Raw genomic sequence first — 27,111 nt, forward strand, 5'->3', positions numbered from 1 at the left:
AAATAAAAATAATAAAATAAATCTTTAAAAAAGGAAGATACATTACACAATGAAGCTGTCGTTTCCACACATATATGAGCGCCCTCATGACATGGACTCCTCCACTTTTACAGGGCCTCAGGAAAGCACTCTAGAAAAATGAAGTTCCAAAATGGCTGTTTAGCAGAGCAACTATGGGACGGTCCTGGCTGAGGCCCTTCTTCTTTGCCAATTACTTCCAGGTTGTGAGGACATTTCTCCCTGAGTCTCTCGAGCGGCCTGCTCTGGGCCCCACTGGTTGGCCTGGACGGCTTCTGAGGTCTCGGTCAGCCCCGTCACCCTGGGCCAGCTCCTCATCGTACCTGAAACAGGGGAGGTCTTGCTCAGTCAGGGGCTGCTGAGCTGCTGTGGAACAAACATGTCACTGGAAACAGCCACCTAGCTCCAGATTCTGGGCACATCCCTGCCCCCCCCATACCAGGGAGTCCACTGAATACCACGCAAGGCCACAGATCCTGGGAGAGAAACCCAGCCACACCGCCACCGTGGACAGTCCGCCCATTTCAATAGGCCTCTAGGCAGAATTTGGTACGGGCCTCAGAGGAGCTGTGAGTGAGTCAGCTGGCCCTCCTGTCTGAGGATGCTTCACACTGTGTGGGGTAGGGCCCAATCCCATCTCAGACAGAGAACCTGGCATCAGTGGACTGCTAGAAAGGGCCTGGGTCATCACGTCTGCTCTGCCAGCTGATGACTGTATCTCAGCCCTATGCAGCAGTGTCGAGGAACAGCCGGGACCTCAAAACTGAAGAACTGGAAGAGACTTGGTGCCCATTAGCAGGGCTCCTGAGAGTGGTGAGATGTGCTACCCAGAACAGACCCCGCATTTTTTTTCAATAAGGCCAAGAATATTTCCTACTAATACTAAAATAGAGCCAGGATGAACGAGGCTGGCCATGACTGTGACACCAAGGCCACAGGGGCAACGAGGGGGCACTGACACCCTGGGCACAAGAGCTCCCTTCTCTCCACACTGGCATACTCTGAAGGGATGCTATGACCATAGATGAAATGCAGTATTCTTGGCCGTGTACAGGGATAGGACAGCACCTAAGGATGTGAGCCCCGCCCATCCCATCAGCAGCAATTCCTACTGCTGCCACTAGAACCCAACCTGGAGCCATCTGGGAACATCCATGGACACCGATGGGCATCATGGGGAAGAGTTTCCAACTGCCAGTTCCAGCCCAAAGCCCTCTGCTCCCTGAGAGGAGTGTGAGAGGGGAGCTCAGGCCTAGGGGGAAGGCTCTGGCCTCTGCTTCTTAAGCTGGAGATGAGCGTCCTGCCGGCTCTGCACATAGACAGAGGACCTCACAAGCTCCATTGGGCCACCCACCTTGCCACATCCTGCTGAACTAAAGAGGGACCCACTGAAACCCTGATGGTTCTAGAACCTCGCATGGACTCTCCACCACAGAGGCCCTCGGGACTGAGCCCAAAGGCTCCCACTGCAACTGACATGGGCCGCTCTCATTTTGCCTTTACGTCTCACACTGCCGACCCCATGTGGCTCTGGAGCGGGCCCATGCCCAAATGTACCAAGTGTACCCCTGAACTCTGCACTCCTCGTCAAAGACCCCTGTGCCCTCCACTAGCCCTTGACCGTCTCCCTCACCTTCTGCTGTATGAGAAGCCTGGCTGTTCCTGGAGCCCTGGGGAACGTGGACTGTTTCCTCTCTCTCAGACCCCTGGGTCTGGAGAGGCCTGCACTCTAGACCTTCTCAGCCCTAGCAGGCCAGGCCAGCAGAAGCCTATTCTAACCCCTTATATATCAACTCTGGGTCTAGCCCTTGATCCCCTGGCCATGGGCACTTGTTTGGTGACCTGGACATTTGTCCACGTTAGTGCTATCACCATACCATAACAAGCCTTAGTCTTGTCTTGGTCAGTGCCCGCATCCTGCACGGCCTCTTGTACCAACCCGCAGCCTCTGACAGCTCCCCTTCCCGGGGTCCCCATGGGGGCCACCTGCCCTCCCACACTCTCTTCTTCTCTTGCCTTCCTGGCCAGCTCCCACTGCTGGTCCCTTCCGATTCCACTGCTGTCCCTACCTGAGGCTGCTGACCTTAAGAGGACATCAGCCACACTCGGTCAGTGGTTACTTTTGGGGTACCCTCTAAGGCCCTGAGCTGCCTCCCTCCTTTCTTTTCTCAGTACTCTCCCACCACCCCAGCTTCTACAACTGTACGCAGAAAAATGGGTGGAGGCTACACAGGGGGTCCAGAGTGCAGGCCTGGGTTCAGAGCCTCCCACCAGAGGTGCACCTGAGACCCGAGAGCAAGAGTGCTCATCGCGAAATGTCCCCTCATGTTTAAACTTTAAATTAAATGCTTATGTGTAGGACAAAGAGAGGTAGTGCACACCTTTAATCCCAACTCTTGAAAGGCAGAGGCAGGGGTTTATTTTCGAGTTTAAGGTCAGCCTGATCTTCATAGTGAGTGAGACTCTGTCTCAGAAAACAAAACCAACCAACCAAAAAATGCTTATTTGCACTCAGGGGCAGTAGAGGTCACCATCCATCTTGGGGGATTGTATCAAGTACCCTTTCTTTCTTTCTTTCCTTCTTTATTTTTTATTTTTTTTAAAGATTTATTTATTATTATGTATACAGTGCTCTCCCTGCATGTACACCTGCAGGCCAGAAGAGGGCATCAGATCACATTATAGATGGTTGTGAGCCACCATGTGGTTGCTGGGAATTGAACTCATGACCTCTGGAAGAGCAGTCAGTGCTCTTAACCTCTGAGCCATCCCTCCAGCCCCTTTTTTTGGTTTTTCGGGACAGGGTTTCTCTATGTAAAAGCTCTGGCTTTCCTGGAACTCACTCTGTAGCCCAGGCTGGCCTCGAACTCACGGAGATCCACCTGCCTCTGCCTCCCAAGGGCTGGGATTAAAGGCGTATGCCACCACTGGCCGGCTCAAGTACCCTTTCTTGCAACTTGTTTTTCTCACCCAACCTCAAGGCCCACAGTATATGCAACATTAGGCCAATCTTTTATTTATTTATTTATTTTGGTGGGGCAGGTGAAGGAAGGGTTTCTCTGTGTAGCCTTGGGTGTCTTGGAACTAGCTGTATAGACCAGGCTGGCCTCGAACTCACAGAGATCCACCTGCCTCTTAGGCCATCTAGCCTCCAATGGTATGAACACTTTAGTCAACCACTGTCCTCCTGATTACTGTTTGGACTGAGGCCCACACAGCTACCCACGGTATGAGCCTGGCACTTTGTGCACCCTGCTCCTAGCACTTCACAGGCGAGAAGCACTGGGGCTCAGACCCAGCCCATCACCTGGCATGTGGCGGATGCTCTGTAAGTATCGACTACACAGAACAGACCCAAACCACTTTTTGGTGTCTTCAACATCTATCCCCCAGCATCAACAGACAGACACACCCTCCACCAACCACCCCCATATCTGAATATCAGGCGAGAACACAGGACCTCCGGGGAGGCATACCATGGACTTACAGGATTTCATAGTTGCCAAGCACTTCCTTGGGGGGAGACTTGTTCCATTTGCAGTCCGGAATCTCGCCGTTAGGGACTGCGATGTTCAGGGTGTCGTTAATCAGGTTGTACTTAAGGATTCGGTCATTGGCGGTGCTGGAGGTAAGGGATGGCGAGGCGTTAACCTATAGGAAGAAAAACACGCGTCCTTCACCGTGACCTTCCCCCTGTGGAGTGAGGGGATGGGGAACCAGCGCGGGCCACGCCTGCCATGCGCTCCAAGGTGCTTGTCACCCTTTAACACAGGCATCTCACACCTGCCAAGCACCTCATCCCGGAAGCTGTCACAGTTAGCTGTCAATGTGACAGAACTCTAGAGTTGTCTGGTAGAAAAGCGCTCAGACCAGATTGGCCTGTTAGTGCGTCTGGGAGGCATTTTCTTTAGACCTTTTTCTTTATACATTTCTTTATTTGTGCATGGGGTGTGTGTGTGTGTGTGTGTGTGTGTGTGTGTGTGTGTGTGTGTGTGTGTGTGTGTATCTGTGTGGGCATACACATGTTAGTGCACGTGCGGAGGTCAGTGGACAACTTGTGTGAGTCAGGGCTCCACTTCCACCACGTAGGTCCTGGAAACCAAACCCAGGCTGTCAGGCTTGGCAGCAGGTCCGCTAATACCCACTGAACCATCTTGTTGGCCCTGTGAAGCCAATGGAAGGAATATCAGCATCCATCTGAGTCTGCATCAATTCTGGGCATATGTGGCCAGCTGCCTCCCACATCCACACCACCATGCCTTTCCCACCATGAAGGATTATGGCCTCAAAGTACTTACCAAATAAAGCCTTCATGCCTGAAGTTGTTTTACTGTCAGGTATCTGACCACAGTGCTGAGGAATAATACCATGGCTGTGGCCAGGGAAAAGGCTTGCCGTGCGGCAGGGTATGCACATCTCTTCGTTTCTACATTGGCCACCACTACATACTCTCTGCTTCAGATGGATCCACTTTCTTTCTTTTCTTTTCTTTTTGGTTTTTCAAGACAGGGTTTCTCTGTATAGCCTTGGCTGTCTTGGACTAACTTTGTAGACCAGGCTGGCTTCAAACTCACAGCAATCCGCCTACCTCTGCCTCCCAAGTACTAAGATTAAAGGTGTGCGCCACCACCGCCTGGCTAATGCATCCACTTTCTAATTACACCTTAACACACACTGGAGAAGAGCGAGAATGTGGCTGGGTATGGTGGCGCATGCCTTCAAATCCCAGCACTCGGGAGGCTGAGGCAGGTGGAGTTCGAGGCCAGCCTGGTCTACAAATCGAGTCCAGGACAGCCAAAGCTAACACAGAGAGACTCTGTCTCGAAAAAACAAAAAACAAACAAAGAAAAAAAGAAGATCGAGAATGTCCCCTTCTCCTGTGGCAGGGCTAGCCAAGGTGGCAGGGCTAGCCAAGGTGGCAGGGCTAGGCAAGGTGGCGGGGCTAGGCAGGGTGGCGGGGCTAGGCAGGGTGGCGGGGCTAGGCAGGGTGGCGGGGCTAGGCAGGGTGGCGGGGCTGGGCAGGGTGGCGGGGCTAGGCAGGGTGGCGGGGCTAGGCAGGGTGGCGGGGCTAGGCAGGGGGGCGGGCTAGGCAAGGTGGCGGGGCTAGGCAAGGTGGCGGGGCTAGGCAAGGTGGCGGGGCTAGGCAAGGTGGCGGGGCTAGGCAGGGTGGCAGGGCTAGGCAGGGTGGCGGGGCTAGGCAAGGTGGCGGGGCTAGGCAAGGTGGCGGGGCTAGGCAGGGTGGCGGGGCTGGGAGTTACCTCGATCAGCCAGGGCTTCAGCTTGTCGTCAATGATGATGTCATAGCCATAGCATTCGAAGCAGTGCTTGTCATTGTTCATCACAGGCTGTGGAGTGAGCAAAAGGTGAAAAGCCACGTCAGCAGGGACCACGTCAGCAGGGACCACGTCAGCAGGGACCACAGGTCTCCTCCCACGCTGCTGACTTCCTGTCACAGGCATGCACGCACGCACCCGCAGGCTGCCTTCTATCCCTTCCAGCCCTGTGAAACCAGGTGCACACCGGATGATACCAGCTGACTGAGATACACCTTCGATAACCTTTCCCTGTGAGCTGAACAACTGAGGGGTGTTGGTGGGGGGATGCCTTGAGTGGATGGAGAAGCTGTCAATAAAACGCTGTTTGTTGGGCAGAAGGACAGGGCGGAGCTTCCTAGAGGAGGTTGGTGGCACGCCTTTAATCCCAGCACTCAGGAGGCAGAGGCAAGTGGATCTCTGTGAGTTCAAGGCCAGCCTGGTCTACAAAGCGAGTCCAGGACAGCCAAGGCTACCCAGAGAAACCCTGTCTTAGAGAAAAAAAACAAAAAAAAAAAAAAACCAAACAAGCCAAGAGGAAGTGGGAAGAGCTGGTAGCTGGGAAGTTGACAGTTGGGAAAGAAGCCGCCCCAGGAGTCATCAGATTGGCATATTATTGGCATATATGTAGGTTTTGAGGCCTTAAGATTAGAGTAGTTTAGATTCTGCCCAGCATAGTGGTTGCAGCTTTAAAATACACTATAATCTCACTGTGTCAGCTATTTGCACAGTAGGCCATACTGATTAAGTTATTTGCAACAGATGTTGGAAAGATGGCTCAGCTGTTAAGAGCACTTATTGCTCTTTCAGAGGACCCTAGTTCAGCTCCTAGAACCATGTCAGGCAACGGACAACCATCTGGAACTCCAGATTCAGGGGATCCAATGCTTCCGGCCTCTGTGGGCACCTGCACTCATGCATATACCCACAGGCAGGCATGCGTGCATGTACACACACACACACACACACACACACACACACACACACACACACACACACACACACACACACACACACAGAAAGCCTGCCTACTTAAAGAGCTTGGGAATCACCACCCAGTAAAAAGGCCCTTCTGTGAGGCAGCTGTGCAGTCTTCTCCTCAGGGAGGGTGACGGGTCCAACCTGGGAGTTTCACATCTCTCACATGCTCCATGGTGACATGTCACCATCCCATGTCCCCAGGTACTGTGTCCTCAGGTCCCACACAATTGGGTGGGTCTGTCAGGGGCCAGCTAGGTACCAGGCTAGACCACACTGTTCTCAGAGGGAGAGCTGAGGACCTCTGAGTCCTGGGGTGACCTCAGCAGTGGGCTGGTTGCCTTCCTGTTCCTGCTGACAGACGGAATGGGAGACAAGGAGGTGGGCTTTGGGTCAGGAGCCTTTCCCTCTGTCCTTAGCTCTGGAGTCAGATCCCCCATTTTTCTTGAGAGTTATATGGGGAAGCAAAGACAGCCCAGAGATAGACACCATCTGTGAAGCCCTGAAAATAGGGGAGCAGTGCACCATGCTTGTTCTTTTCTATTTGCTCAAAAATAGAAGTACACCTGCCTAAAAACTGCACACCATTGAGTACATCAAAGGCGAGGTCAGGAACAAAGAAGGAGGCTATTTTCAACCTTAAATAGCCACGAGACAGCAACATTAAGCTGCCTGAGATGAAAGCCGCTGCAAATGCTGCCCCGGGGAGTAGCCTCTCATGCCAAAATACCCACCAAGAAGGGCTGTGGTCTATGTAGTGCACTCTAGGACAGCCTGGTCTACACAGCACACTCTAGGACAGCCTGGTCTAATCTAGCACATACTGCAGGCCAACCATGACTGTACAGTGAGAACATGTCTCAAAGAAAGAAGCCAGGCGTGGTGGCGCACGCCTTTAATCCCACCACTCTTGAGTTTGAGGCCAGCCTGGTCTACAAAGCGAGTCCAGGACAGCTAAGGCTACACAGAGAAAGCGTCTCAAAAAACAAAAAGCCAAAAAACAAAAACAAAACAACCCCCCCCCAAAAAAAAGAAGGAAAGAAAGAAAAAAGAAAAAAAGAAAAACAAAACAAAACAGAGGAGCAACGGATCTGAGGGTGAGAAGAGTTGGGTGGGTAAGTCGGGGCTAGGATGAGTGGAGGGAGGGGAAACGGTGGTCACAATGTATTGCATGAGAGAATTAAAAAAAAAAAAAAAGAGAGAGAGAGATGACGTGAATGGGACCCTGTACTTCTGCTTTAGGGTCTGTGGCCATATCTGAGGCTCTATGTTCCCCTGGGCAGTGTCTCCCCAGAAACTGGCCCAAATCCCTTCCCAGTGCTGCCTGACACATAGGCAGGGAAGAGAGAACAGAAGCACCCCAGCTGTGGAATATTTCCTGAGAAGCCCTGGTTAGCCCAGGGACCATCTGACCCACCCCCCACCTGTTACTCACTGCCCTGCCCCCACCTGTCACTCACCACCCCACCCCCCCACCTGTCACTCACCGCCACTGCCTTGAGAGACTGCACGATGATCCAGTGGATCTCATCAAACAGCTTGCTGGTCACTTCCCTGCCTCGGGTGCTCTCGAGGTAGAGTCGCAGGTTGTTGACGGTCCACTTGCCACCATGGATGTGGTTGTAGTCCTCCTGGTGAGGGAGGGAGGGCACGTGGCCTTCAGGGCACAGTCTGGAGTAACCCAGCCCCTTGCCCTCAAGTGCCTCCTGGGTATGAACAGGCACCCTGCAGCAAGACAGAGGGGAACCCTGGCCAGGGTGGTCTGTGCCGTCTACTCCACACACTGTTAGGTGTTCAACTACCTACTAGTCTCTTAAGTGACTGTTTATACTCAGTGGCCCACAGTGTCACCTGCCACCTGGGTCCCCTCCCGAGAAGCCGCTCTAGGTGAATGCTTTTGGTCCTGGTGTTTCACCACAGCAATGGTAACCCTAACTAGGACAAACGTGTATATTGACAGTTCTGGCGCTTGGTGGGCTGAGGCAGGAGGACAGCCAGGGCTACTTAGCAAGAGTCAATCTCAGAAAGGCAGTAACTCCTTTAGGACCAGCACTTGGGAGGCAGAGGCAGGCAGAATCTTGGTGAGTTCGAGGCCAGCCTGGTCTACATAGCAAGTTCCATCACAGCCAAGGCAAGACTTTATCTTTAAAAAAAAAAAAAAAAAAAAAAAAGACAAAAACAGCAACAACAACCCCCCCCCAAAAAAAAGAAAAAAGAAGGAAAAGAAAACCCAACAATAACAGCAACATCACAACAACAACAAAAAAAGTGAAAATGTCTAACTCTTTAATGTATAATTTTAAAAACAATTGACAATGAGCTGGGTGGTGGTGGCGCGCACTCCTTTAATCCCAGCACTCGGGCAGAGGCAGGCGGATCTCTGTGAGTTTGAGTCCAGCCTGGTCTACGAAGCGAGTTTCAGGACAGCCAGGGCTACACAGAGAAACCCTGACTGGAAAAATCAAAACAAAACAACTGACAAAAAAAGAGAAAGGGTTTTTGAGGGGTAAAACCCTTCCAGCGAGACACCGCCCTGCCCAGATGCAGAGGTGAAAAACGAGCAAGTCTCCTGGTTTCCAGTCACCTCAGAACATCTCATCGCCCCCAGTTTGCAAGCGTGGCAGGCCTCAGGCTCAGCTGGCGCTTGCTTCTCGGCCTGCCAAGCCCGCTCCTCCTGGGCTTGCAGCAACCAGGATCCACCCCAGCTGCCTGAGAGGCACCCCCTGGATGGCACAGAGGCTCCGGGCTTCAGTGACAGCCAGTCTTTGGCCACACTGAGTCCTCTCACCAGGAGAAGGGGCAGCTTTACAATGTTCAGAGTAACGTGCTCTCTTTCTAACTCAAGTGTGCACTGGTGTCAAATTTTCACACGAGGTTCAAGCTGCGCTTTCAAAAGAGGGAGGGCTTTGCCAATCAAAAGCACTTCGTGCCGGGCGTGGTGGCGCATGCCTTTAATCCCAGCACTCGGGAGGCAGAGGCAGGCGGATTGCTGTGAGTTCGAAGCCAGCCTGGTCTACAAAGTGAGTCCAGGATGGCCAAGGCTACACGGAGAAACCCTGTCTCGAAAAACCAAAAAAAAAAAAAAAAAAAAAAGCACTTCGTGAGGCAACACACACACACACACACGCGCACACACAAAACAGTGTTCATTGGCTTAGGTGAACTGAATACATTTTCAATCTACAGTATTTTCAATTTTAGGCAGGTTTGTGGCTTGAAAAATGGCTCCGTAGTTAAGAGCACTTGCTGCTCTTCCAGAGGACCTGGTTGGGTCCCAACCCCCATGTTGGGTGGCTCACAACCACCTGAAACATCCCTTCCAGCATGTGTGATGCCCTCTTCTGGCCTCTGCGGGCACCTATGTTCACAGACACACAGACATACACACACACACACACACACACACACACACACACACACACACACAGAGATAGGCACAAATAATAATAATAATAATAATAATAATAATAATAATAATAACAACAACAACAATAATAAAGACAGCTTTAAACTGGGCTTGTTGGTGCCAGTGTGTGACTCCGGCTACTCCTACATTGAGTCAGGGAGAGTCACAAGTTCAAGGCCCGCCTGGGCTATAGCAAGAACTCAGGGTCCGCCTGAGCAACTTAGTAAGATACCATCTCAAAATAAAAAGCAAGAGGAGGCTAGGAGGCTGGGAATATGGGTCGGTTGTAGAGGGCTTACCCAACAGCACACACCAGGCCCTAAGGCCACTTTCAGCCCAATGACCAACAGAGAGAAACAGGTTTGCCAGGACCCCACCATCTCAGGTCAAGGGCCCCCTCTTTGACTAAGGGAGAAGAGGAGCCTCCAGCATTGAGATGACTTGTCCAAGATCACAGAAGTGGAAAGGCGGGGCTTGAACCTATACTCTAAGCTCCCCCACCTCAACTCCTACCCTATGCAGACATTCAGGTAACATGCCTGGGACAGCCATGCCTGCTACCCTGAGATCTTTCAATGTCTGGGCCTCAGGCCACTGGGGTCACCAATGGCTCTCCTAGAACTAGCCTGGTCCCCTCTTACAAAAACGTACGAGAGAGAATCCCACAAAGCCAGGCTACTTCCTGCGGCGCAAAGAGGAGCCACTCACCCCGTGCTTCTGGATGGCTACGTTGGTAAGGTGGACGAACATGTTGTCCAGCTCGCTGGTACTCGGGGTGTACTTCACTGTGCAGAAGCGGCAGAACCCAAGCTTGTACCTGGGAGGGAACTCACACCGGGTCACAGGAGACGAGAAAGAGGATACACTATCCACTCGACAGAAGACTGGCTGCTAACTTCCAGTGCTTTGTGTAGCCCAGGCTATCCCCAAACTCATGATTTTTCCATCTCTACCTCCTCAGTGCTAGTGACACTTGCTTCAAATGTCCAAAAAGAGTGCTGTTCTTATTTGTAAGACTTACGGTAACTTCTAGGCCAGCTGCTTTTAAACAAGAGCCACCTCTCTGATACCCACCCTGAGCCAGGCGAGGTGCGTCCCCCATGTCACTGAGTCATTAATAAGACTCAAAATAACACTATGCAGTGAGCCCCAGGAGGCATGGCGAGACTCTTACATGTAGCAGCGCAGTGGTCGGTATGTGGATACCAGGACGTAGAGACGCAGGTCAAACTTCCTCCCGCCGATGAGTAGTGGATTATTGATGTAGAGCGAGATCACGTAGGCCTCTTTTGTGGACTGAGACACAAACCTACACACATCAGACAGTCACAGTTAGACTGTAAAAGATATGAGATTAAAGGCGCAACTTGCAAAGGGAAGAAGTGACAACTTACTGGCCAGCTTTTGGAGTTTTAAAAATTTTTTTATTTTTGTTTGGTTTTTCAAGACAGGGTTCCCCTGTGTAGCCTTGGCTATCCTGGACTAGTTTTGCAGACCAGGCTGGCCTTGAACTCACAGTGATTCGCCTATCTCTGCCTCCCGAGTGCTGGGATTAAAGGCGTGCGCCACCACACCCCGCCAGCTTTCATTTTTAATTAATTCACTTATTTAATGTGTATGGGTGCTCTGACTGTATGTCTGTCTGGGCACCACGTGCATGCAGTGTCTATGGAGGAACTGGAGTTGCACACAGTTGTGAGCCACCATGTGGGTGCTGGGAATCAAACCTGGGTCCTCTGGAAAAGCAGCCAGCGCTCTCTTAACAGCTGAGCCATCTCTCTCCAGCCCCAGTTAGCTCTAATCACCAAATTCACACAGCCTAGAATCATCTAGGAAGAGTCTTCATGGGGCTCTCTCTATACTGGGTTGGCTTGTGGGTATGTCTGTGGGGAACTTTTTCTGTGCATCATGTGCATGGTCCATGGAGGTCAGAAGAGGTATTAGGTTCCCTGGAACTAGAGTTATTACATACAGTTGTGAGCCACCACATTGATTCTGCAAATGCAGCCCCGGTCCTCTGCAAGAACAGCAAGTGCTCTTAACCAGTGAGTCATCCATCTCTCCTGCCAATCTTAATGAATTATGTACAAAGGGAGCCTACTGTGAGCGGCACCATTCCCTAGGCTAGGGATCCTGAGCTTTATGATAAAGAAAGCTGGTAAGCACATATAAGCAAGAGGCTGTGCATATATTAATTTCTCTCCATTCTTGACTGTGGATGGGATGTAAAGAAGACATTTCAAGTTCCTGCCCCCTTGACTTTTCTGTGATGGAACGTGACCTGGAATTGAGAGCTAAGATCAACCTTACCTCCTTTGAGTTGCTCTGTGTCACTGTGTCTTATCACAGCAACAGAAATCAAACTACGGCGGCATTAAAATTAGAAATCTGTATGCAACTGAGTATGGTGACGCACTCCTTGGCATTCACCCAGAGGAGCTGAGAATCATCACACAGAAAACCCTGCAGAGTGATGCTTGAAACAGCATCAATCATGGCTGCCAGGAGATGCCAGCAATCAAGGTGGCTTCCGTAGGTGAGTGGGTAAAACTGCCAGATAACAGAATTTTTTACTCAGTGACAAAAATAGTGTGTGAACAAGCCAGATGACATAATGTATGCCAAGTACTTAGGGAAGCCCTTAAAAACACACAGCTTGTTGGGGCTGGAGAGATGGCTCAGAAGAGCACTGTCTGCTCTTCCAGAGATCCTGACTTCAATTCCCAGCAACCACAAGGTGGCTCACAACCATCTATAATGAGATCTGGTGCCCTCTTGTGGCCTGCAGGTATACATGCAGGCAGAACAATGTATACATAATAAATAAATTAAAACAAAAACAAAACAAAAACCAGACACACACACAGACACAGCTTGTTGCACACCTTTAATCTCAGCACTCAGGAGGCAGAGGCAGGTGGATCTCTGTGAGTTAGAGGCCAGCTTGGTTTACAAAGTGATTCTAGGACAGCCAAGGCTGAACAGAGAAACCCTGTCTTGAAGATCCAAAAACAAAAACAAAAAACTAGAAACCAAAACACACACACACACACAGCTAAGTGACAGCAGCCTACCTAAAAAGGCTCCATACTGTGCCTCTAGCCAGATGACATCCTGAAAATGAGAAAACCAGGTGGGAGGTGGTGGCGCACGCCTTTAATCCCAGCACTCAGGAGGCAGAGGCACCTGGATCTCTGTGAGTTCGAGGCCAGCCTAGTCTAGAAAGTGAGTCCAGGACAGCCAAGGCTACACAGAGAAAACCCTGTCTCAAAAATAAAATAAAATAAAAATAAAAATAAAAGGGGAAAACTAGGCAGGTGGGCTGGAAGGAATGGTAGGTGAACAGAGCCCAGTGAAAGAGCTTTGTATGACCCTGTGGGGTGGACACATCACCACACACAGTCTAAGCTCACAGAATGACCAAAGCAAAAGTGAATCTTGGCAGAGATGGTAAACCATACCTGTGCGCACGCGAAAAAGAAATGTAATTTAAAAAAATCAAAGGAATCTGTTGACAAAGATATGTGTAATTGGTAACAAGCTCCTTGCCTCCCTCCGAGTGGGACTGGGGGTGACAAGGGAACCATGGATGACATCTCAGCTAGAAGCCATGGCAGGAGTTGCGGGACCCCCACTACCCCCCAGAGCCCACCCAGGTGTCATCAGATTGAAACATTCTGCACAGGAAGGGTCCTCTGCCACTCAGGGGACTCCTGACAGATAAGTCATCACTCCTGGGAAAGGACCATGCTGAGGCCTTGCTCCAGGCCATGCCAGGCAGCTCAGGACCCTTCAACAGCAGAGGCGAGCTGCTAACACAAGGGCAAACTAGACTCCACCTGCCAGCCAAGCTGCTGCCGGCCTAGGTGTCCCCGGCAGGACATGCCTACTCTCCCCGGCTTTACCCTGGTGACCTGCTCCCCCAGGACAGGTACTGTTAGTGCTTCTAGTTCCATTAGTTGCAGAATCAGAGGTCCCCAAATCTGAAGCGTGCCACACCTGTGCGTGCCTGCCTCAACCAGCTTGGGAACCAAATGGCCTGCAAAGCCACCGCCCAGGACCTGTATGGCTTACTATGGGGACATCTGTAGTTAATTTACATGTCTTCAGCCACAAGAGCCCTGCCAGGGTACCACATAACAAGCACACAGCTGGAAAAGCAGGTAAGGCTGCCCAGCCCGCGGCCGAGGCCGCCGGAACCTCACACGCGGTTGGGGCTTCTCAACTCACGAGGCCGTCTTGCTGTCTCGGGACCACTTTTTAATCTGGGAGAGCTTGTTGATGAGGAAGATGCCCTTTCCCTGGGCTTTGCCACATGGCTTCATGATCCAGGTGCTGGACGGGCTCTTCCGGAACTCCTCTACAAACAGGTTGTAGTCAGCGGGGAGCATGTAGGTGACCGGCACAAAGTCTGAAGTAAAGAGACCCATTGTCATAAGCAGCTGCCCACCTGGGGCTAAGGGCAGGAAAACCTCACCATGGTTCAGGGCTTCTCAGCTCACTGTCACCTCAACCCTGGACCTATGTGACAGGACCGCTGCTGTCCTACTCCTGTGTACACTAAGAAAGGACCTTGGTGAGCTATGTGAGTAGAACTTTACAGAAGTACACCACTTAAACCCTGAATAAGCTTTCTGCTATGCAGATATCATTCCTACTTAGCAGATGGGGGAAACTGAGGCCAGAAAAGTTGATGATAAATTCTGTTCAGGGCCTGGAAAGAAGTCTCAGTAATTAAGAACACTTGGCTGCTCTTGCCTAGGTCCCGGGTTCTATTCCTAGCACCCATACGGTGGCTCATAACCATCTGTGATTCCATTTCCTGGTGATCCAATGCCCTCTTCTGGTCTCCATGGGTACTGCACACAGGCGGTAAGCAGACAAAATGCCCATACACATACAATAAAATAAAAATAAATAAAATCTCAAAAAAGTTTTTTTCCATTCTGCCCTGGTATGGGATCCTGAACTGCCAAGTAGCCCAGTCTTGATCCCTACATAGAAAAGGGATACACACAGCCAGATGTGGTGGCGCATGCCTTTAATCCCAGGACATGGGAGGCATAGGCAGAGGCAGGCAGATTGCTGTGAGTTCAAGGCCAGCCTGGTCCTCTAGAAAAACCAAAAAATTTAAAAAAAATTAAAAATAAAAAGAAAGAAAGAAAGAGAGAGAGAGAGAGAGAAGGGACACACACAATCCCTGAGTGTGGCTCAAGAGAGTGGTGACACTGGGCATACTCTTGTCCCTACTAATTTTGTCTCTCAGCAACTCCATGGTCACAGAAACTCAAACTCCAAGCCAAGCTCAGCCCTGCCTACTCGCCTGATGACATAAGAGGTTAAACAGATGCCCACAGAACCTGCCCCAACCCATCCACTTGCCTCAGTGCTTTGAGCTCCTAAAATAATTAACTCAGTGTGCTAGTTGGTTTTTGTCAACTTGACATAAACCTAGACATGACTGGAAAGAGGAAATCTTTTTTTTTTTTTTTTTCCTGAGACAGGGTTTCTCTGTGTAACAGAGCCCTGGCTGTCCTAGACTCACTTGGTATACAACGCTGGCCTCGAACTCACAGAGATCCACCTGCCTTTGCCACCTGAATGCTGAGATTACAGATGTGTGTCACCATGCCTGGCTTGGGAAGGGGAGATCGTAAGAAAATGCCTGTAGGCAAGACTATAGAGCATTTTTTTTTTGATTGAGGACTGATGTGGAGCACCCAGCCTACTGTAGGCAGTGGCATTCCCAGTCAGATGGTCCTGGAGCATATAAGAAAGCAGGCTGAAAGGTGGTAGCAGGACATGCCTTTAATCCCTTGGGAGGCAGAGGCAGGAGGATCTCTGAGTTGGAGGCTAGCCTGGTCTACAAAGAGAGTCCAGGACAGCCAGAGCTGTTACAGAGAAACCATGTCTCAAAAAAAACAAAACAAAACAAAGCAAAAATAAACCAAAGTGAGGTCAGGACAACCTGAGCTATACAGTGAAACCCTGTCTCAAAAAAAAAAACAGAAAAAGGGGCTGGAGAGATGGCTCAGCGGTTAAGAGCACTGTTTGCTCTTTGAGAGGTCCTGAGTTCAATTCCCGGCAACCACATGGTGGCTCACAACCATCTATAATGTGATCTGATGCCCTCTTCTGGCATGCAGGTATACAGGCAGATAGAGCACTCATATACATAAAATAAATAAATAAATCTTTAATTAAAAAAAAAAAAAAACAAAACAGAGCTGGGCATGGTGGCGCACGCCTTTAATCCCAGCAGTCGGGAGGCAGAGGCAGGCGGATCAATGTGAGTTCGAGGCCAGCCTGGTCTACAAAGTGAGTCCAGGATGGCCAAGGCTACACAGAGAAACCCTGTCTCGAAAAACCAAAACAAACAAACAAACAAAAAAACAAAACAAAAACAAAAACAGATGGGCCCAGGGGTTCCGCTCAAACTAAGGCACCAGCCAAGGACAATACAGGAGGTAAACTTTAAACCCCTTCCCAGATCTAGCCAATGGTCAGAACAGTCTCCACACTTGAGTGGAGAGTGGGATATGACTTTCACACGTACTCTGGTGCCTCACATTTGACCATGTCCCCTGGAGGGGGAGACCTGGTGGCACTCAGAGGAAGGACAGCAGGTTGCCAAGAAGAGACTTGATACCCTATGAGCATATACAGGGGGAGGTAATCCCCCTCAGGAACAGTCATAGGGGAGGGGAACAATGGGAAAATGGGAGGGAGGGAAGAATGGGAGGATACAAGGGATGGGATAACCATTGAGATGTAACAAGAATAAATTAAAAAAGAAAAAAACAGGAAAAGGAAGGAAAGAAGGAAGGAAGGAAGACAGACTGAGCAATCAGCAACAGGAAGTGAGCCAGTAAGTGGTACCCCATCATGGCCTTTGCTTCAGCTCCTGCCTTGAGTTCCTGTCCTGACTTCCCTCAGAGATGGAATGTGATGCAAGACTTGTAAGATGAGACACACCCTTTCCTCCCTAAGGTGCGTTTGGTCATGATTTCTATCACAGAAACAGAAGCGCTCACTAGGACACTCAGCCACTGACTTAGGACCCGGGACACGTGGGAAGGCACCAACCCAGATAGATGTATTTTCCATTCTCGTCTTTCTCCGCCAGGGGGCTCCCTTCCTTCTCCAGTTCCTTCCTGTATCTTTTGATGTTCTTCACCATCAGGTCCTTGCGGGTCAGTTCATAGTGGTTGGGGAAGTGGTTGACGATCTGGTCGTCTGAGAGCCGGTACCCAGTCTCCACGCTGAACACATTGCGAATGGTCTGCACACTCATCCTGAAACAGAGGCACGGCAGGGGCTGGGGCTTGGAGCTGGGTCTGCCTGCACGCCTCTTCACAGCCCTGCCAGCCTTTAGAGAGCCCTTACAGGTTATCGGTGTCGTCCACGGCAGGGGTGATGGGCTGTGGCCAGGCTGAAGGTGGCTCTGTCCCTGGACACTTGTGGCCCCAAGTAGAGCCCATTTATTGCTCACTGGCTGGCACCAGGCTCACAGATGTGCACGTTGCATACTCAGAGGTCTGAAGAGGCATCGGATCGCCTGGAACTGGAGTCTCGGGTGGTTGTGAGCCACCGTGCGGGGGCTGCGAATCAAACCCAGATCTTCTGGAAGAGCTCTTAATTGATGAGCCATCGCTCCAGTGCCCTTCAGGCTGATTGTTAACCCAGCTGACAGACAAGGTGGGGCAGACCTTTCAGAACTATGTCAGGAAATCAATTTGTTCCCAAGTTCAGAAAAAGCATCCAAACACTAATATCAACACGGTGACTTGAGGCCCCCAAGTCAACATATCTTATTCTTGGGCTCGCACAAGGAGGGCTCAAGAGGAAAGTCAAATGGATTCATTTTTTTTTGTTTGATTGGAGACAGGGTTTCTCTGTGCAGCCCTGGCTGTCCTGGAACTCATTCTGTAGATCAGGCTGCCTCAAATTCAAAGATCTACCTTCCTCTGTCTCCCAAGTGCTGGGATTAAAGGCATGTGCCACCAACATCTGGCTTGGACTCATATATTCTCTCTCTCTCTCTCTCTCTCTCTCTCTCTCTCTCTCTCTCTCTCTCTCTCTTTCTCTCCCTGGCTGTCCTGGACTCACTTTGCAGACTAAGCTAATCTCAAATTCACAGTGATCCACTTGCCTCTGCCTCCCAAGTGCTGACATTAAGGGTGTGCGCCATCACACCTAGCTTGGATTCATTCTTATTCTATTCTTTTTCTGCACTGCAGGTTGAACCCTGGCAACTGCACATCCTAGGCAAGTGATCTACTACTGAGCTCTATGCCCAGCTAAGAAACGGTCTTCAAATCCTCTAACAAAGCCACTGTGCCTACCGACCTCATGGAGGCACGGGGAAGGTGTATAAAGGAAGGAAGGTTGCTTGGTAACTATGAGGGAACCTCTGAATCACAAATCAAGGCAGCTTGCCACAGGCCTCCCTCTGTGGACTCAATGCTGCCCCACCCCACAGACAAGCCTAAAGAGCTGCCCATAGTACCCACTCCATGATGACTGAAACAGAGGGCCTCTTTAAATGTCCTATCATAGGAAAGATCAGTCACACAGAACCGCAAAAACCCAGACTCAGCTTTCATGGCTGACAGCCCGGGGCCTGGCCCCCAACTCACTTCTCATAGTTTCCCTTGGAAGAAATTTCTCTGTAAGAAATTCCCAGACAGGGTTCCCCTTTGCTCAAAATATTTCCACTTAACACTCTCTAGCAGTTAAGGGCTCCTTTTGCATTTATTTTACTTAAACGTTTTTAGGTATATTTATATATTTGTGCATATGAATGTGTGGGCACTCGTGTGAAAACCACGAGGTCCTGAGTTTGCATTTCAGCATCCACAAAAAAAGCCAGGTGTGGGGCTAGAGAGATGGCTCAACAGTTAAGAGCATTGTCTGCTCTTCCAGAGGTCCTAAGTTCAATTCCCAGCAACCACATGGTGGCTCATAACCACCTATAATGTCATCTGATGCCCTCTTCTGGTATGCAGGTGTACATTCAGATACCTGCAGATAGAGCATTCATATAAATAAAATAAATCTTAAAAAAAAAAAAAAGCCAGGTATGAGCTGGGTGTGGTGGTGCACATCTTTAATCCCAGCACACAGGAGGCAAAGGCAGGTGGATGGATGTGAGTTCAAGGCCAGCCTGGTCTACAAAGCGAGTTCAGGACAGCAAGGCTACTCAGAGAAACTCTGTGTCAAAGGAAAAAAAAAAAAAAAAAGCTGGGTGTAGTAGTGTGCACAGGTGATCCTAGCACTGAGGAGGCAGGTGGAGGTGGGGGTGGTCCCTGGAGCTTGCTTAGTAGTCTAGCCAGTCTGGGAAGTCAGTGAGCTCCTGTTTCGGTGAGAGACTGTGCCTCAAAAACTAAGGTGGAGGGGCTGGAGAGATAGCTCACTAGTTAAGAGCACTTCCTGCTCTTCCAAAGGACCCAGGTTCAATTCCCAGCACCCACATAGCAGCTCACAACTATCTCTAACTCCAAGATCTGACACTCTCACACCAACCCACATAAATTAAAGTTAAATAAAACGCTTAAAAAAAAAAAAAAAACAACTAAGGTGGAGGGTGATAGACACAGACACCAGATACTGACCTCAGGCCTCCTCATGCACCTACACAGACACATGGAAACCCAAACACAGATATACATGAACACACACACACACACACACACACACACAAAAGCACGCCAGGCAAGATGGTATAGGCCTTTAATTCCAGCAGCTGTGTAGTGACACCCTGTCTTTAAGGTGGAGGGGGGAGCTCTAAAGCCTCTGTGGTGGTACACGCTTACGCTCACAGTTCTCTGGAGGCTGAGGTCAAAACAGGATGAGCCTAGAAGCTAAAGGCTAGTCTAGGCAAAATAGTGAGATCTCTAACTTTGTCCCTGCAAAAGGTCAAATAAAAAGAGCTCCAAGAGGCTGGAGAGAGGGCTCAGTGGTTAAGAGCACTGACAGCTCTTCCAGAGGTTCTGAGTTCAATTCCCAGCAACCACATGGTACCTCACAACCATCTATAATGAGTCTGGTGTCCTCTTCTGGCCTGCAGGTGTTTGTGCATGCAGAACACTGAATACATAATAATGAATAAATCTTAAAAAAGAAAGAAAGAAAGAAAGAAAGCTCCAAACACTTCTTCCCTGAACAAGGATGGCACTCAGTGCCCTCCACTGGCACTGGAGGTCTAATGAGTACCTCACTGGGCACTGCCAGGCCAGCTTCATGTCACTGTTCAGTTCAGGCCTCTCTCCCAGAACTCAGTGAGCAAAGTGCTTGCTGAATCTTACTTTTCTGTTTCTGGAACAAGACACCATGACCAAGGTGACTCATAAAACAAAGCATTTACCTGAGGGCTGCTAGAGCCAATGACTGTCATGGCGGAGAGCGCTGCAGCAGGCAGGCAGGCAGGCAGGCATGGTGCTGGAGTGGTAGATGAGAGCTCACACTCCTATCCACAAGCATGAGACAAAGAGGAAGAGAGCCAGAGGCATCGAGATCCAGCTACCTGGACTCTGGGTTTCGCCAGGCCAGTCAAGGAGGAAAAACCAAAGATGCTGGACAGACAGAAAACAAAGACCTGGCGGGCAGTGGTGGCGCACGCCTTTAATCCCAGCACTAGGGAGGCAGAGGCAGGTAGATCTCTGTGAGTTCGAGGCCAGCCTGGTCTACAAAGCGAGTCCAGGACAGCCAAGGCTACACAGAGAAACCCTGTCTCAAAAAACAAAGGAAAAAAGAAAACAAAGACCCAGCAAGCACATCTGGAGGAAAGGCCTAAACGAAGTGGTCCAAAGTTTAGGCCACGTCCAGCAACCTGGGCCTGCTGGACTAAGCTGCAGGTGACAAACCCTGGAGGAAGTTCCCAGCCACATGCTTCTTACAGCTGCCTGGCCTCTGAGAGACTGATGTGTCTCGGGTCCCTGGCCCGGCCCGCTGTTCAGAAGCACCATTATTAACTGGTTCCAAGCACTGAGCTCAGGCTACTTACACAGAAACACAAAAGGTAGACATGGCTTGAACAGGCTCAACTGACTATAGATTTGGGGAAAACTAAAAACAACAACAACAAAAAAACCCCCACACAGCTTTTTTCTCTTACCAGTAAAAATTCCAATCTTCATTTTCTGTCACTTGGACCCACCCTCTCTTCTCAAAGTTGTTGATTAGTACCGACTTCTCAATGTCAGTGACCCACTTCACCTTTCCCGCCATGATCCTAGAAGAGACCCAGGGCGTTACACTCAGAAACATCACTAGGATCAACTCCCCGCACCCCCACCAAGGGGATCCCCTAATCACTATGCACAGTGAACACACACACCCTCTACCCCAAGGACTGCTGGTAACGTCTACAGACGCCCTGGCCACCATATATGGGGAAAGAAGGACACTTCAGATATCTAGCACAAGGGGTCGGGAGACACTGGTCAACACCCCACATGCATACAGGCCTCCATTCCTCCATAAGTCCCCAGCCTCTATGGCAACCAGAGCTAAAGGGGTTAATGAAGCCGTCACCCATAAGCATCCAATGGCACCTGGGTCACAACAGAGTCACGAAGGGGCTACGAGGGCAGGAGAGGCTCTGTTCAGAGCACACGAGGAAGGCTGATCTGAGGTGTGGACCCCTGAGCTGACCTCTGACGAAGGAGCAAGAGCTTGCACATCCTGCCTGCGCATCTTCATCCTCTGTCCCCCACTGCTTATCTCTCCTTTACCTCTCTCATTCTTTTTTTTTTGGTTTTGTTTTGTTTTGTGAGACAGGGTCTCTCTGTGTAGCCCCTGGCTATCCTGGAACTCACTCTGTAGACCACGCTGGTCTTTTTTTTTTTTTTTTTTTTTTTTTTTTTTTGGTTTTTCAAGACAGGGTTTCTCTGTGTAGCCTTGGCTGTCCTGGACTCGCTTTGTGGACCAGGCTGGCCTTGAACTCACAGTGATCCACCTGCCTTTGCCTCCCGAGTGCTGGACCAGGTTGGTCTTGAACTCACAGAAATCTACCTGCCTCTGCCTCCCAAGTGATGGAAATAAAGACATGCACCACCACTACCCAGCTACTTCTCTCATTTAAAAAAAAAAAAACAATTTTAAGATTTATTTATTTAATCATGTATAAAGTAGTCTGCCTGCATGTACGCCTGCAGACCAGAAGAGGCCATCAGATCACATGCTAGATGGTTGTGAGCCACCATGTGGTTGCTGTGAGTTGTAGTCAGGACCTCTGTAAGATTATTTATTTATTTACTATGTATACATTGCTCTGCCTGCTTGTAGCTCTGACGGCCAGAAGAGGGCACCAGATCTCACTATAGATGGTTGTGAGCCACCATGTAATGCTGGGAATTGAACTCAAGACCTCTGGAAGAGCAGCCAGTGCTCTTAACCACTGAGCCATCTCTCCAGCCCCTTAATCATGCTCTTTTTAAAAAAGAATTGTGAGATTTTTATTTTTATTTTATATGTATGTGTACAACCACTCACAGATCGCCAGGTACCTGTAGATGTGACATTGGCCCTCCTAACCCCCAACGTCCCGCATCCTCAGCTGGGCAGGAAGTGAGCCTGAACCTTGGGAGGCCAGAGGTTCAGGTCCATCACCCAGTGCTCTCCCCAGACACCATACACACACATTCTCTGCCCCGCCTGCCATGGGAGTGTTAGCACTTACCATAGGTCCTTCTGCAGTTCCCTGGAGTGCCCAGCGTCTCTCAGCAGCACTGACAAAAACACAAGTGACACACAACTGGTAAGTGGCACAGTTATGAAGCAAAACTTGACCAGCCAAATAGATGCCCAGGGATGGCATCTTGTTAACAAACATGCACAGGAAAGGCTCTTAAATGAGAAAGGCTTTGGAGTAGTCAGCCATGATGGGTCACACGTCATCCTAAGAGGCAGAAGCTAGAGGGAGGAAGATCCCAGGAAGTTCATGGTTAGCCTGATCTATATGTCATGCCCAGGCCAGCCAGGGCTGTACAGTGAGGCCTTGTCTCAAAAGAAAATACAATCAGGTGCTTTCAATCCCAGCACTCTCAAGGCAGAGACAGGTGGGTCACTTTGAGTTTGAGGCTGGCCTGGTCTATATAGTGAATTCCAGGACAGGGGGTCTACACAATGAGACCCTATCTCAAAATAAACACACACACGCACGCACACACACACACACACACACACACACACACACGTGTGAAAGGGAGGAAGGAAGAAAGAAAGCCTCTAGGATTACTGTACACACATATACCCATACACTCACAGAGGCACATATGCACAAATAATAAAAAATGTAATCTTAAAACATTTATACATTGAAGCCAGGCATGGTCACACACGCTCTTATAATCCCAGCAGGGAGGCAGAGACAGGCTGATCTCATGAGTTCAAGGCCAGCCTGGTCTACAGAGAGGGTTTCAGGGTAGCCAAGGCTACAGAGAGAAATCCTGTCTCAAAAAACTAAAAAACAAAAACAAAACAAAGCAAAACAAAAAACATTTGCACATCATGAAAACTTACGCAAGACAAAGCCATTCAAGGTGAGCAGTCACAACTAGGGCATTTACGGAAGACAAAATGCCACCCACCTCGTCCAGGTGACAGGGTATAGCCTTCACAAAAGGGAGAACAAGGTTTCCCATGGCCACTCACAGCCTAGCCTTTGCAACGACAGTCACTTGGGCCAGCAGAGAGCTGACTGCGATGGTCCAGTCCCAGGATGGTAACGGACACATAGGGCAATGCCTGTTAAGGCATTAACAAAACAGTGGCAGTGAAATGGCTCAGCAGCTAAGAGCACTGGCTGCTCTTCCAGAGGTCCTGAGTTAAGTTCCCAGCTCACAAACCATTTATAAAGTAATCTTATATCCTCTTCCGGCTTGCAGGTGTACATGCAGGCAGAGCAGTCATACAACAACAACAAACCCAAACAAACAAAAAAATACAACACTGTGACAAAGCTCAGCTGTGGTCCTGGAGGGGACAAATCAGGTGTCAGCTGTGTCCTAGAAGAACTGCACCCCGCCCCCAAGTCCATACAGGGCTCTCCATAGCCCCATAGCTCTGCTAGACAAACAGCAGGCCTGATGGCCATCCCAGCTGAACCCAGCTGGTTCTTGGACACACACACATCCAGTGAAACCACTAGCCAAAATATAAATTCCCTTTGTTTGGATCGAATAGGGGCTACTCAGCCAATCAGTGGGTGAGAGAGTGTCCGGCCCTGCCGGCCTGAGAAAGAAACAACAGTCATCCATAAGGCCTTGGCTATCATGGAACACGCCAAATGTGACCAGGAGATCTGCAGCTCAGAACACTTACCTGGTGGAGTGTGCCTACAACCGCAGGAGGACCAACAGACACACCAGAGAGCTTCACTGCCTGCTATGATTACAGCCCTAGACAGGAGTCAAGACTGCCTTCTAAGAAACAGCAAACAGAAGAGAACTTAGCAGTCTCATCAGCCCTCTGCATCCAGCTTCAGAAAACAAAGACCCTCTCTGATTCCCACACTTTGACATTTTTACAAATCAGTGTCAGTCAAGTCCCAATGACACCAGGATTCCCAGTATAATTTTCTTTTTCCCAACAAGCTTTCACTAAAAGGGAGAAAAAGCTACCTTTAAGGAAACAAGAGCTAAGGGGCTAGAGCTGTAGGTGCAGGAACTGCTTGTGCAGAGGACCTAAGTTTGGTTCCCAGCACTCAGGCCAGGCAGCTCACAACCTCCAGTAACTCCAGCTCCAGGGTCTCACATACGCCCCCTTTTGGCCTTCACTGGCACCTACACTCACATGCACACACCCACACAGAGCCATACACATATATACCTAAGTAAAAATTAAATACTGAGGAATATTTAAGTAAAATAATATATAATACTGCACACCCATGTCCTGGATCCCTTTCCACACCACGGTCTGCTGCCAGTGCCATGCCTCCAAAGTGGCTGTCTACCAATGTCTCCAATTCCTTGAGAGAACAGAGCAGAGCCTCTTTTTTCTGTTTTTTCTTTTTGTGCTGTCATATGCCAGCACTGTAATACGCTCATTAAATGCTCCACCGAACAAAGCCAGCTTTACCAACTCCAACTCGGTTTGCAGCGCTATACTTCCAGTTGAGGACGCAGTTCCTGCAAACCGCTCCCCCCTCCCCGCCGCTGCTCCACAGAGGACCACAACTCCCAGACAGCCCTCCTAACAAAGACTACATCACCTCGGCTCTGTGCAGTCTTGTAGAGGAGCTAGAGGAGCCACCTTGAGCTCCCGCACAGGTGCGGCGACCCCCACGCCCCACAACAGATGCCACCGCAAACAATACAGACTGCGGATGCACTGAAAGCCTAGGAGCCCACGAGCCTGGACTAGACCGAAGGAAGGATAACGATGCAATTACAGCAATCTGACGGCACAAAGCAAATCCCAGGAGCTCAGAAGAGGGAATAACGTTGAACGGCGCTGACCTGGACTGGGCATCAGGAGCTAAACCGCCCGGATCCTCCACCGGCGCGCCCGCCCGCGCGTGCGCAGTCTCCACCCACGGCCACGCCCACGGCGCATGGGACACCGCCCAGTCTCTCTACTGCAACCAGTCAGCCCCACTCCGGCTCCACTTCCGGAGAGGTGTCCTAGCAACAGAGGACGCGACTACTGACTGCAAGACTGCTTCCGGATATGGCTTTTCCTGCAGGGTGTCTGAGAGGCTTAGAGCCTAGGAAGCGAAGGGCGGCCTATCCGTACACCTTCCAGGCCACAGAAGTGAGTTGCAAGGGCTAGAGGCATCGGATAAAGGCTCTTGCCGCCAAACTTCCGTGATGGAAGGAAAAAACAGACACCTGAAAATAGTCCTTTGATCTCCATCCATTTGCTTGCCGTGGTGAATGCCCACACACATACAATACATTTTCTTTTCTTTCTTTCTTTTCCTTTGGTTTTTCGAGGACAGGGTTTCTCTGTGTAGCCTTGGCTGTCCTGGACTCACTCTGTAGACCAGGCTGGCCTCGAACTCACAATGATCCGCCTGCTTCTGCCTCCATGAGTGCTGGGATTAAAGACGTGCACCACCACACCGGTTTGTAATTAAAAAAAAAAAAAAAAAAAAAAAGTAATGAATCTGGAGAAATTGCTCAGGGAGGACCCGAGTTCAGTTCCTAGCACCCCTGTCAGGCTGCACACAATTACCTATATGTGAGTCACTCCAACTCCGTGAGATCCGAAGCCCAAAGACAATGGCGTTATGGGAACCTACACACGTAACACACACCTGCACACACACACAAACGAGATAAAATAAAAAATAAAAAAAGCTGCATAGTGCCCTTCCAAAGGACCCAAGTTCAATTCCCAGCACTCCCATGATGACTATAACCTTCTGTTAACAATGCACATGGTGCGCGGAAATATATGTCGGCTAAGCACACGAAATACATAAAATTTTAAAAACGAAAATTAAATTTAAAAAATTTGAAGGACAGGGTGTAAGATGACAGCGTGAGCCTGGCGTCTGGAGGTGAAGAGGGCGCTGCACAGGGTGTAAGATGACAGCGTGAGCCTGGCGTCTGGAGGTGAAGAGGGCGCTGGACAGGATGTAAGATGACAGCGTGAGCCTGGCGTCTGGAGGTGAAGAGGGCGCTGGACAGGGTGTAAGATGACAGCGTGAGCCTGGCGTCTGGAGGTGAAGAGGGCGCTGGACAGGGTGGGCCAGTCCTTTGTCTCCTTCGGTCTATTCTACTGTCACCGAATTTACCATCCAGAAAACAGGTAAGAATTAACCCCAGTTTCTGCAGCTATAGTGTAATGTACATTCCATTCAGCATGTAGTGATGACAAGGGGCCCTCTCAAAGGACTTAAAGCGTTCTTCCAAACAGTGAGCTTTATGCCTGTGCTTGCTGAGCCTCCTGTGTGCACATGCGTGGAGAGACCAGAGGCCATCTTCAAGTGTCTTTCCTAAAACATATTCCACCATAGTTTTTTGGGTTTGTTTTTTTAAAGATTTATTTATTTATTATGTATACAGCATTCTGCCTGCACACCAGAAGAGGGCACCAGATCTCGTTATAGATGGTTGTGAGCCACCATGTGGTTGCTGGGAATTGAACTCATGACCTTTGGGAGAGCAGTCAGTGCAGTCAGTGCTCTTAACCTCTGAGCCATCTCTCCAGCCCCCCACCATAGTTTTGTTGTTGTTGTTGTTGTGGTAGTGGTGGTGTACCCCCATAATCCCCTCCCCCATCCCATGCCCTGGAGCTGGAAGCTGCCAAGTAGGGAGACTGGCTTAGCTAGCAATCCCCAGGGACCTCCCTGTCTCTCTTTTCCCAACTGTGGGATTACAAGCACACGCCACCAGGCCCTGTTTTTCTTCCTTCCTTTCTTCCTTCCTTTCTTTCTTTCTTTCT

The 27,111-nt window shown here is 50.0% G+C and overlaps 1 protein-coding gene across 2 annotated transcripts; it reads right to left on the bottom strand.

The window, feature by feature from the left end:
- On the bottom strand, positions 1-25,264 carry Ttll1 (TTL family tubulin polyglutamylase complex subunit L1). Of its 2 annotated transcripts, none has more exons than XM_051160106.1 (11): positions 25,179-25,264; positions 22,397-22,445; positions 20,831-20,947; positions 16,801-17,009; positions 13,945-14,125; positions 10,889-11,023; positions 10,423-10,531; positions 7,796-7,939; positions 5,277-5,363; positions 3,506-3,669; positions 1-341 (listed from the first exon to the last, which is right to left on the bottom strand). In XM_051160106.1, the coding sequence occupies exons 1-11, from the start codon at positions 25,189-25,191 to the stop codon at positions 212-214; spliced, it is 1,338 nt and encodes a 445-aa protein (XP_051016063.1). In that variant the 5' UTR covers positions 25,192-25,264; the 3' UTR covers positions 1-211. The 2 variants fall into 2 exon arrangements, with proteins under 2 accessions (XP_051016063.1, XP_051016064.1); XM_051160107.1 differs by lacking the exon at positions 25,179-25,264 and adding an exon at positions 24,932-25,172.
- Between the last annotated feature and the right edge of the window lie 1,847 nt (positions 25,265-27,111).

This window comes from Acomys russatus, chromosome 17 (genome assembly GCF_903995435.1).
Source record: "Acomys russatus chromosome 17, mAcoRus1.1, whole genome shotgun sequence".
NCBI lineage: Eukaryota > Metazoa > Chordata > Mammalia > Rodentia > Muridae > Acomys > Acomys russatus.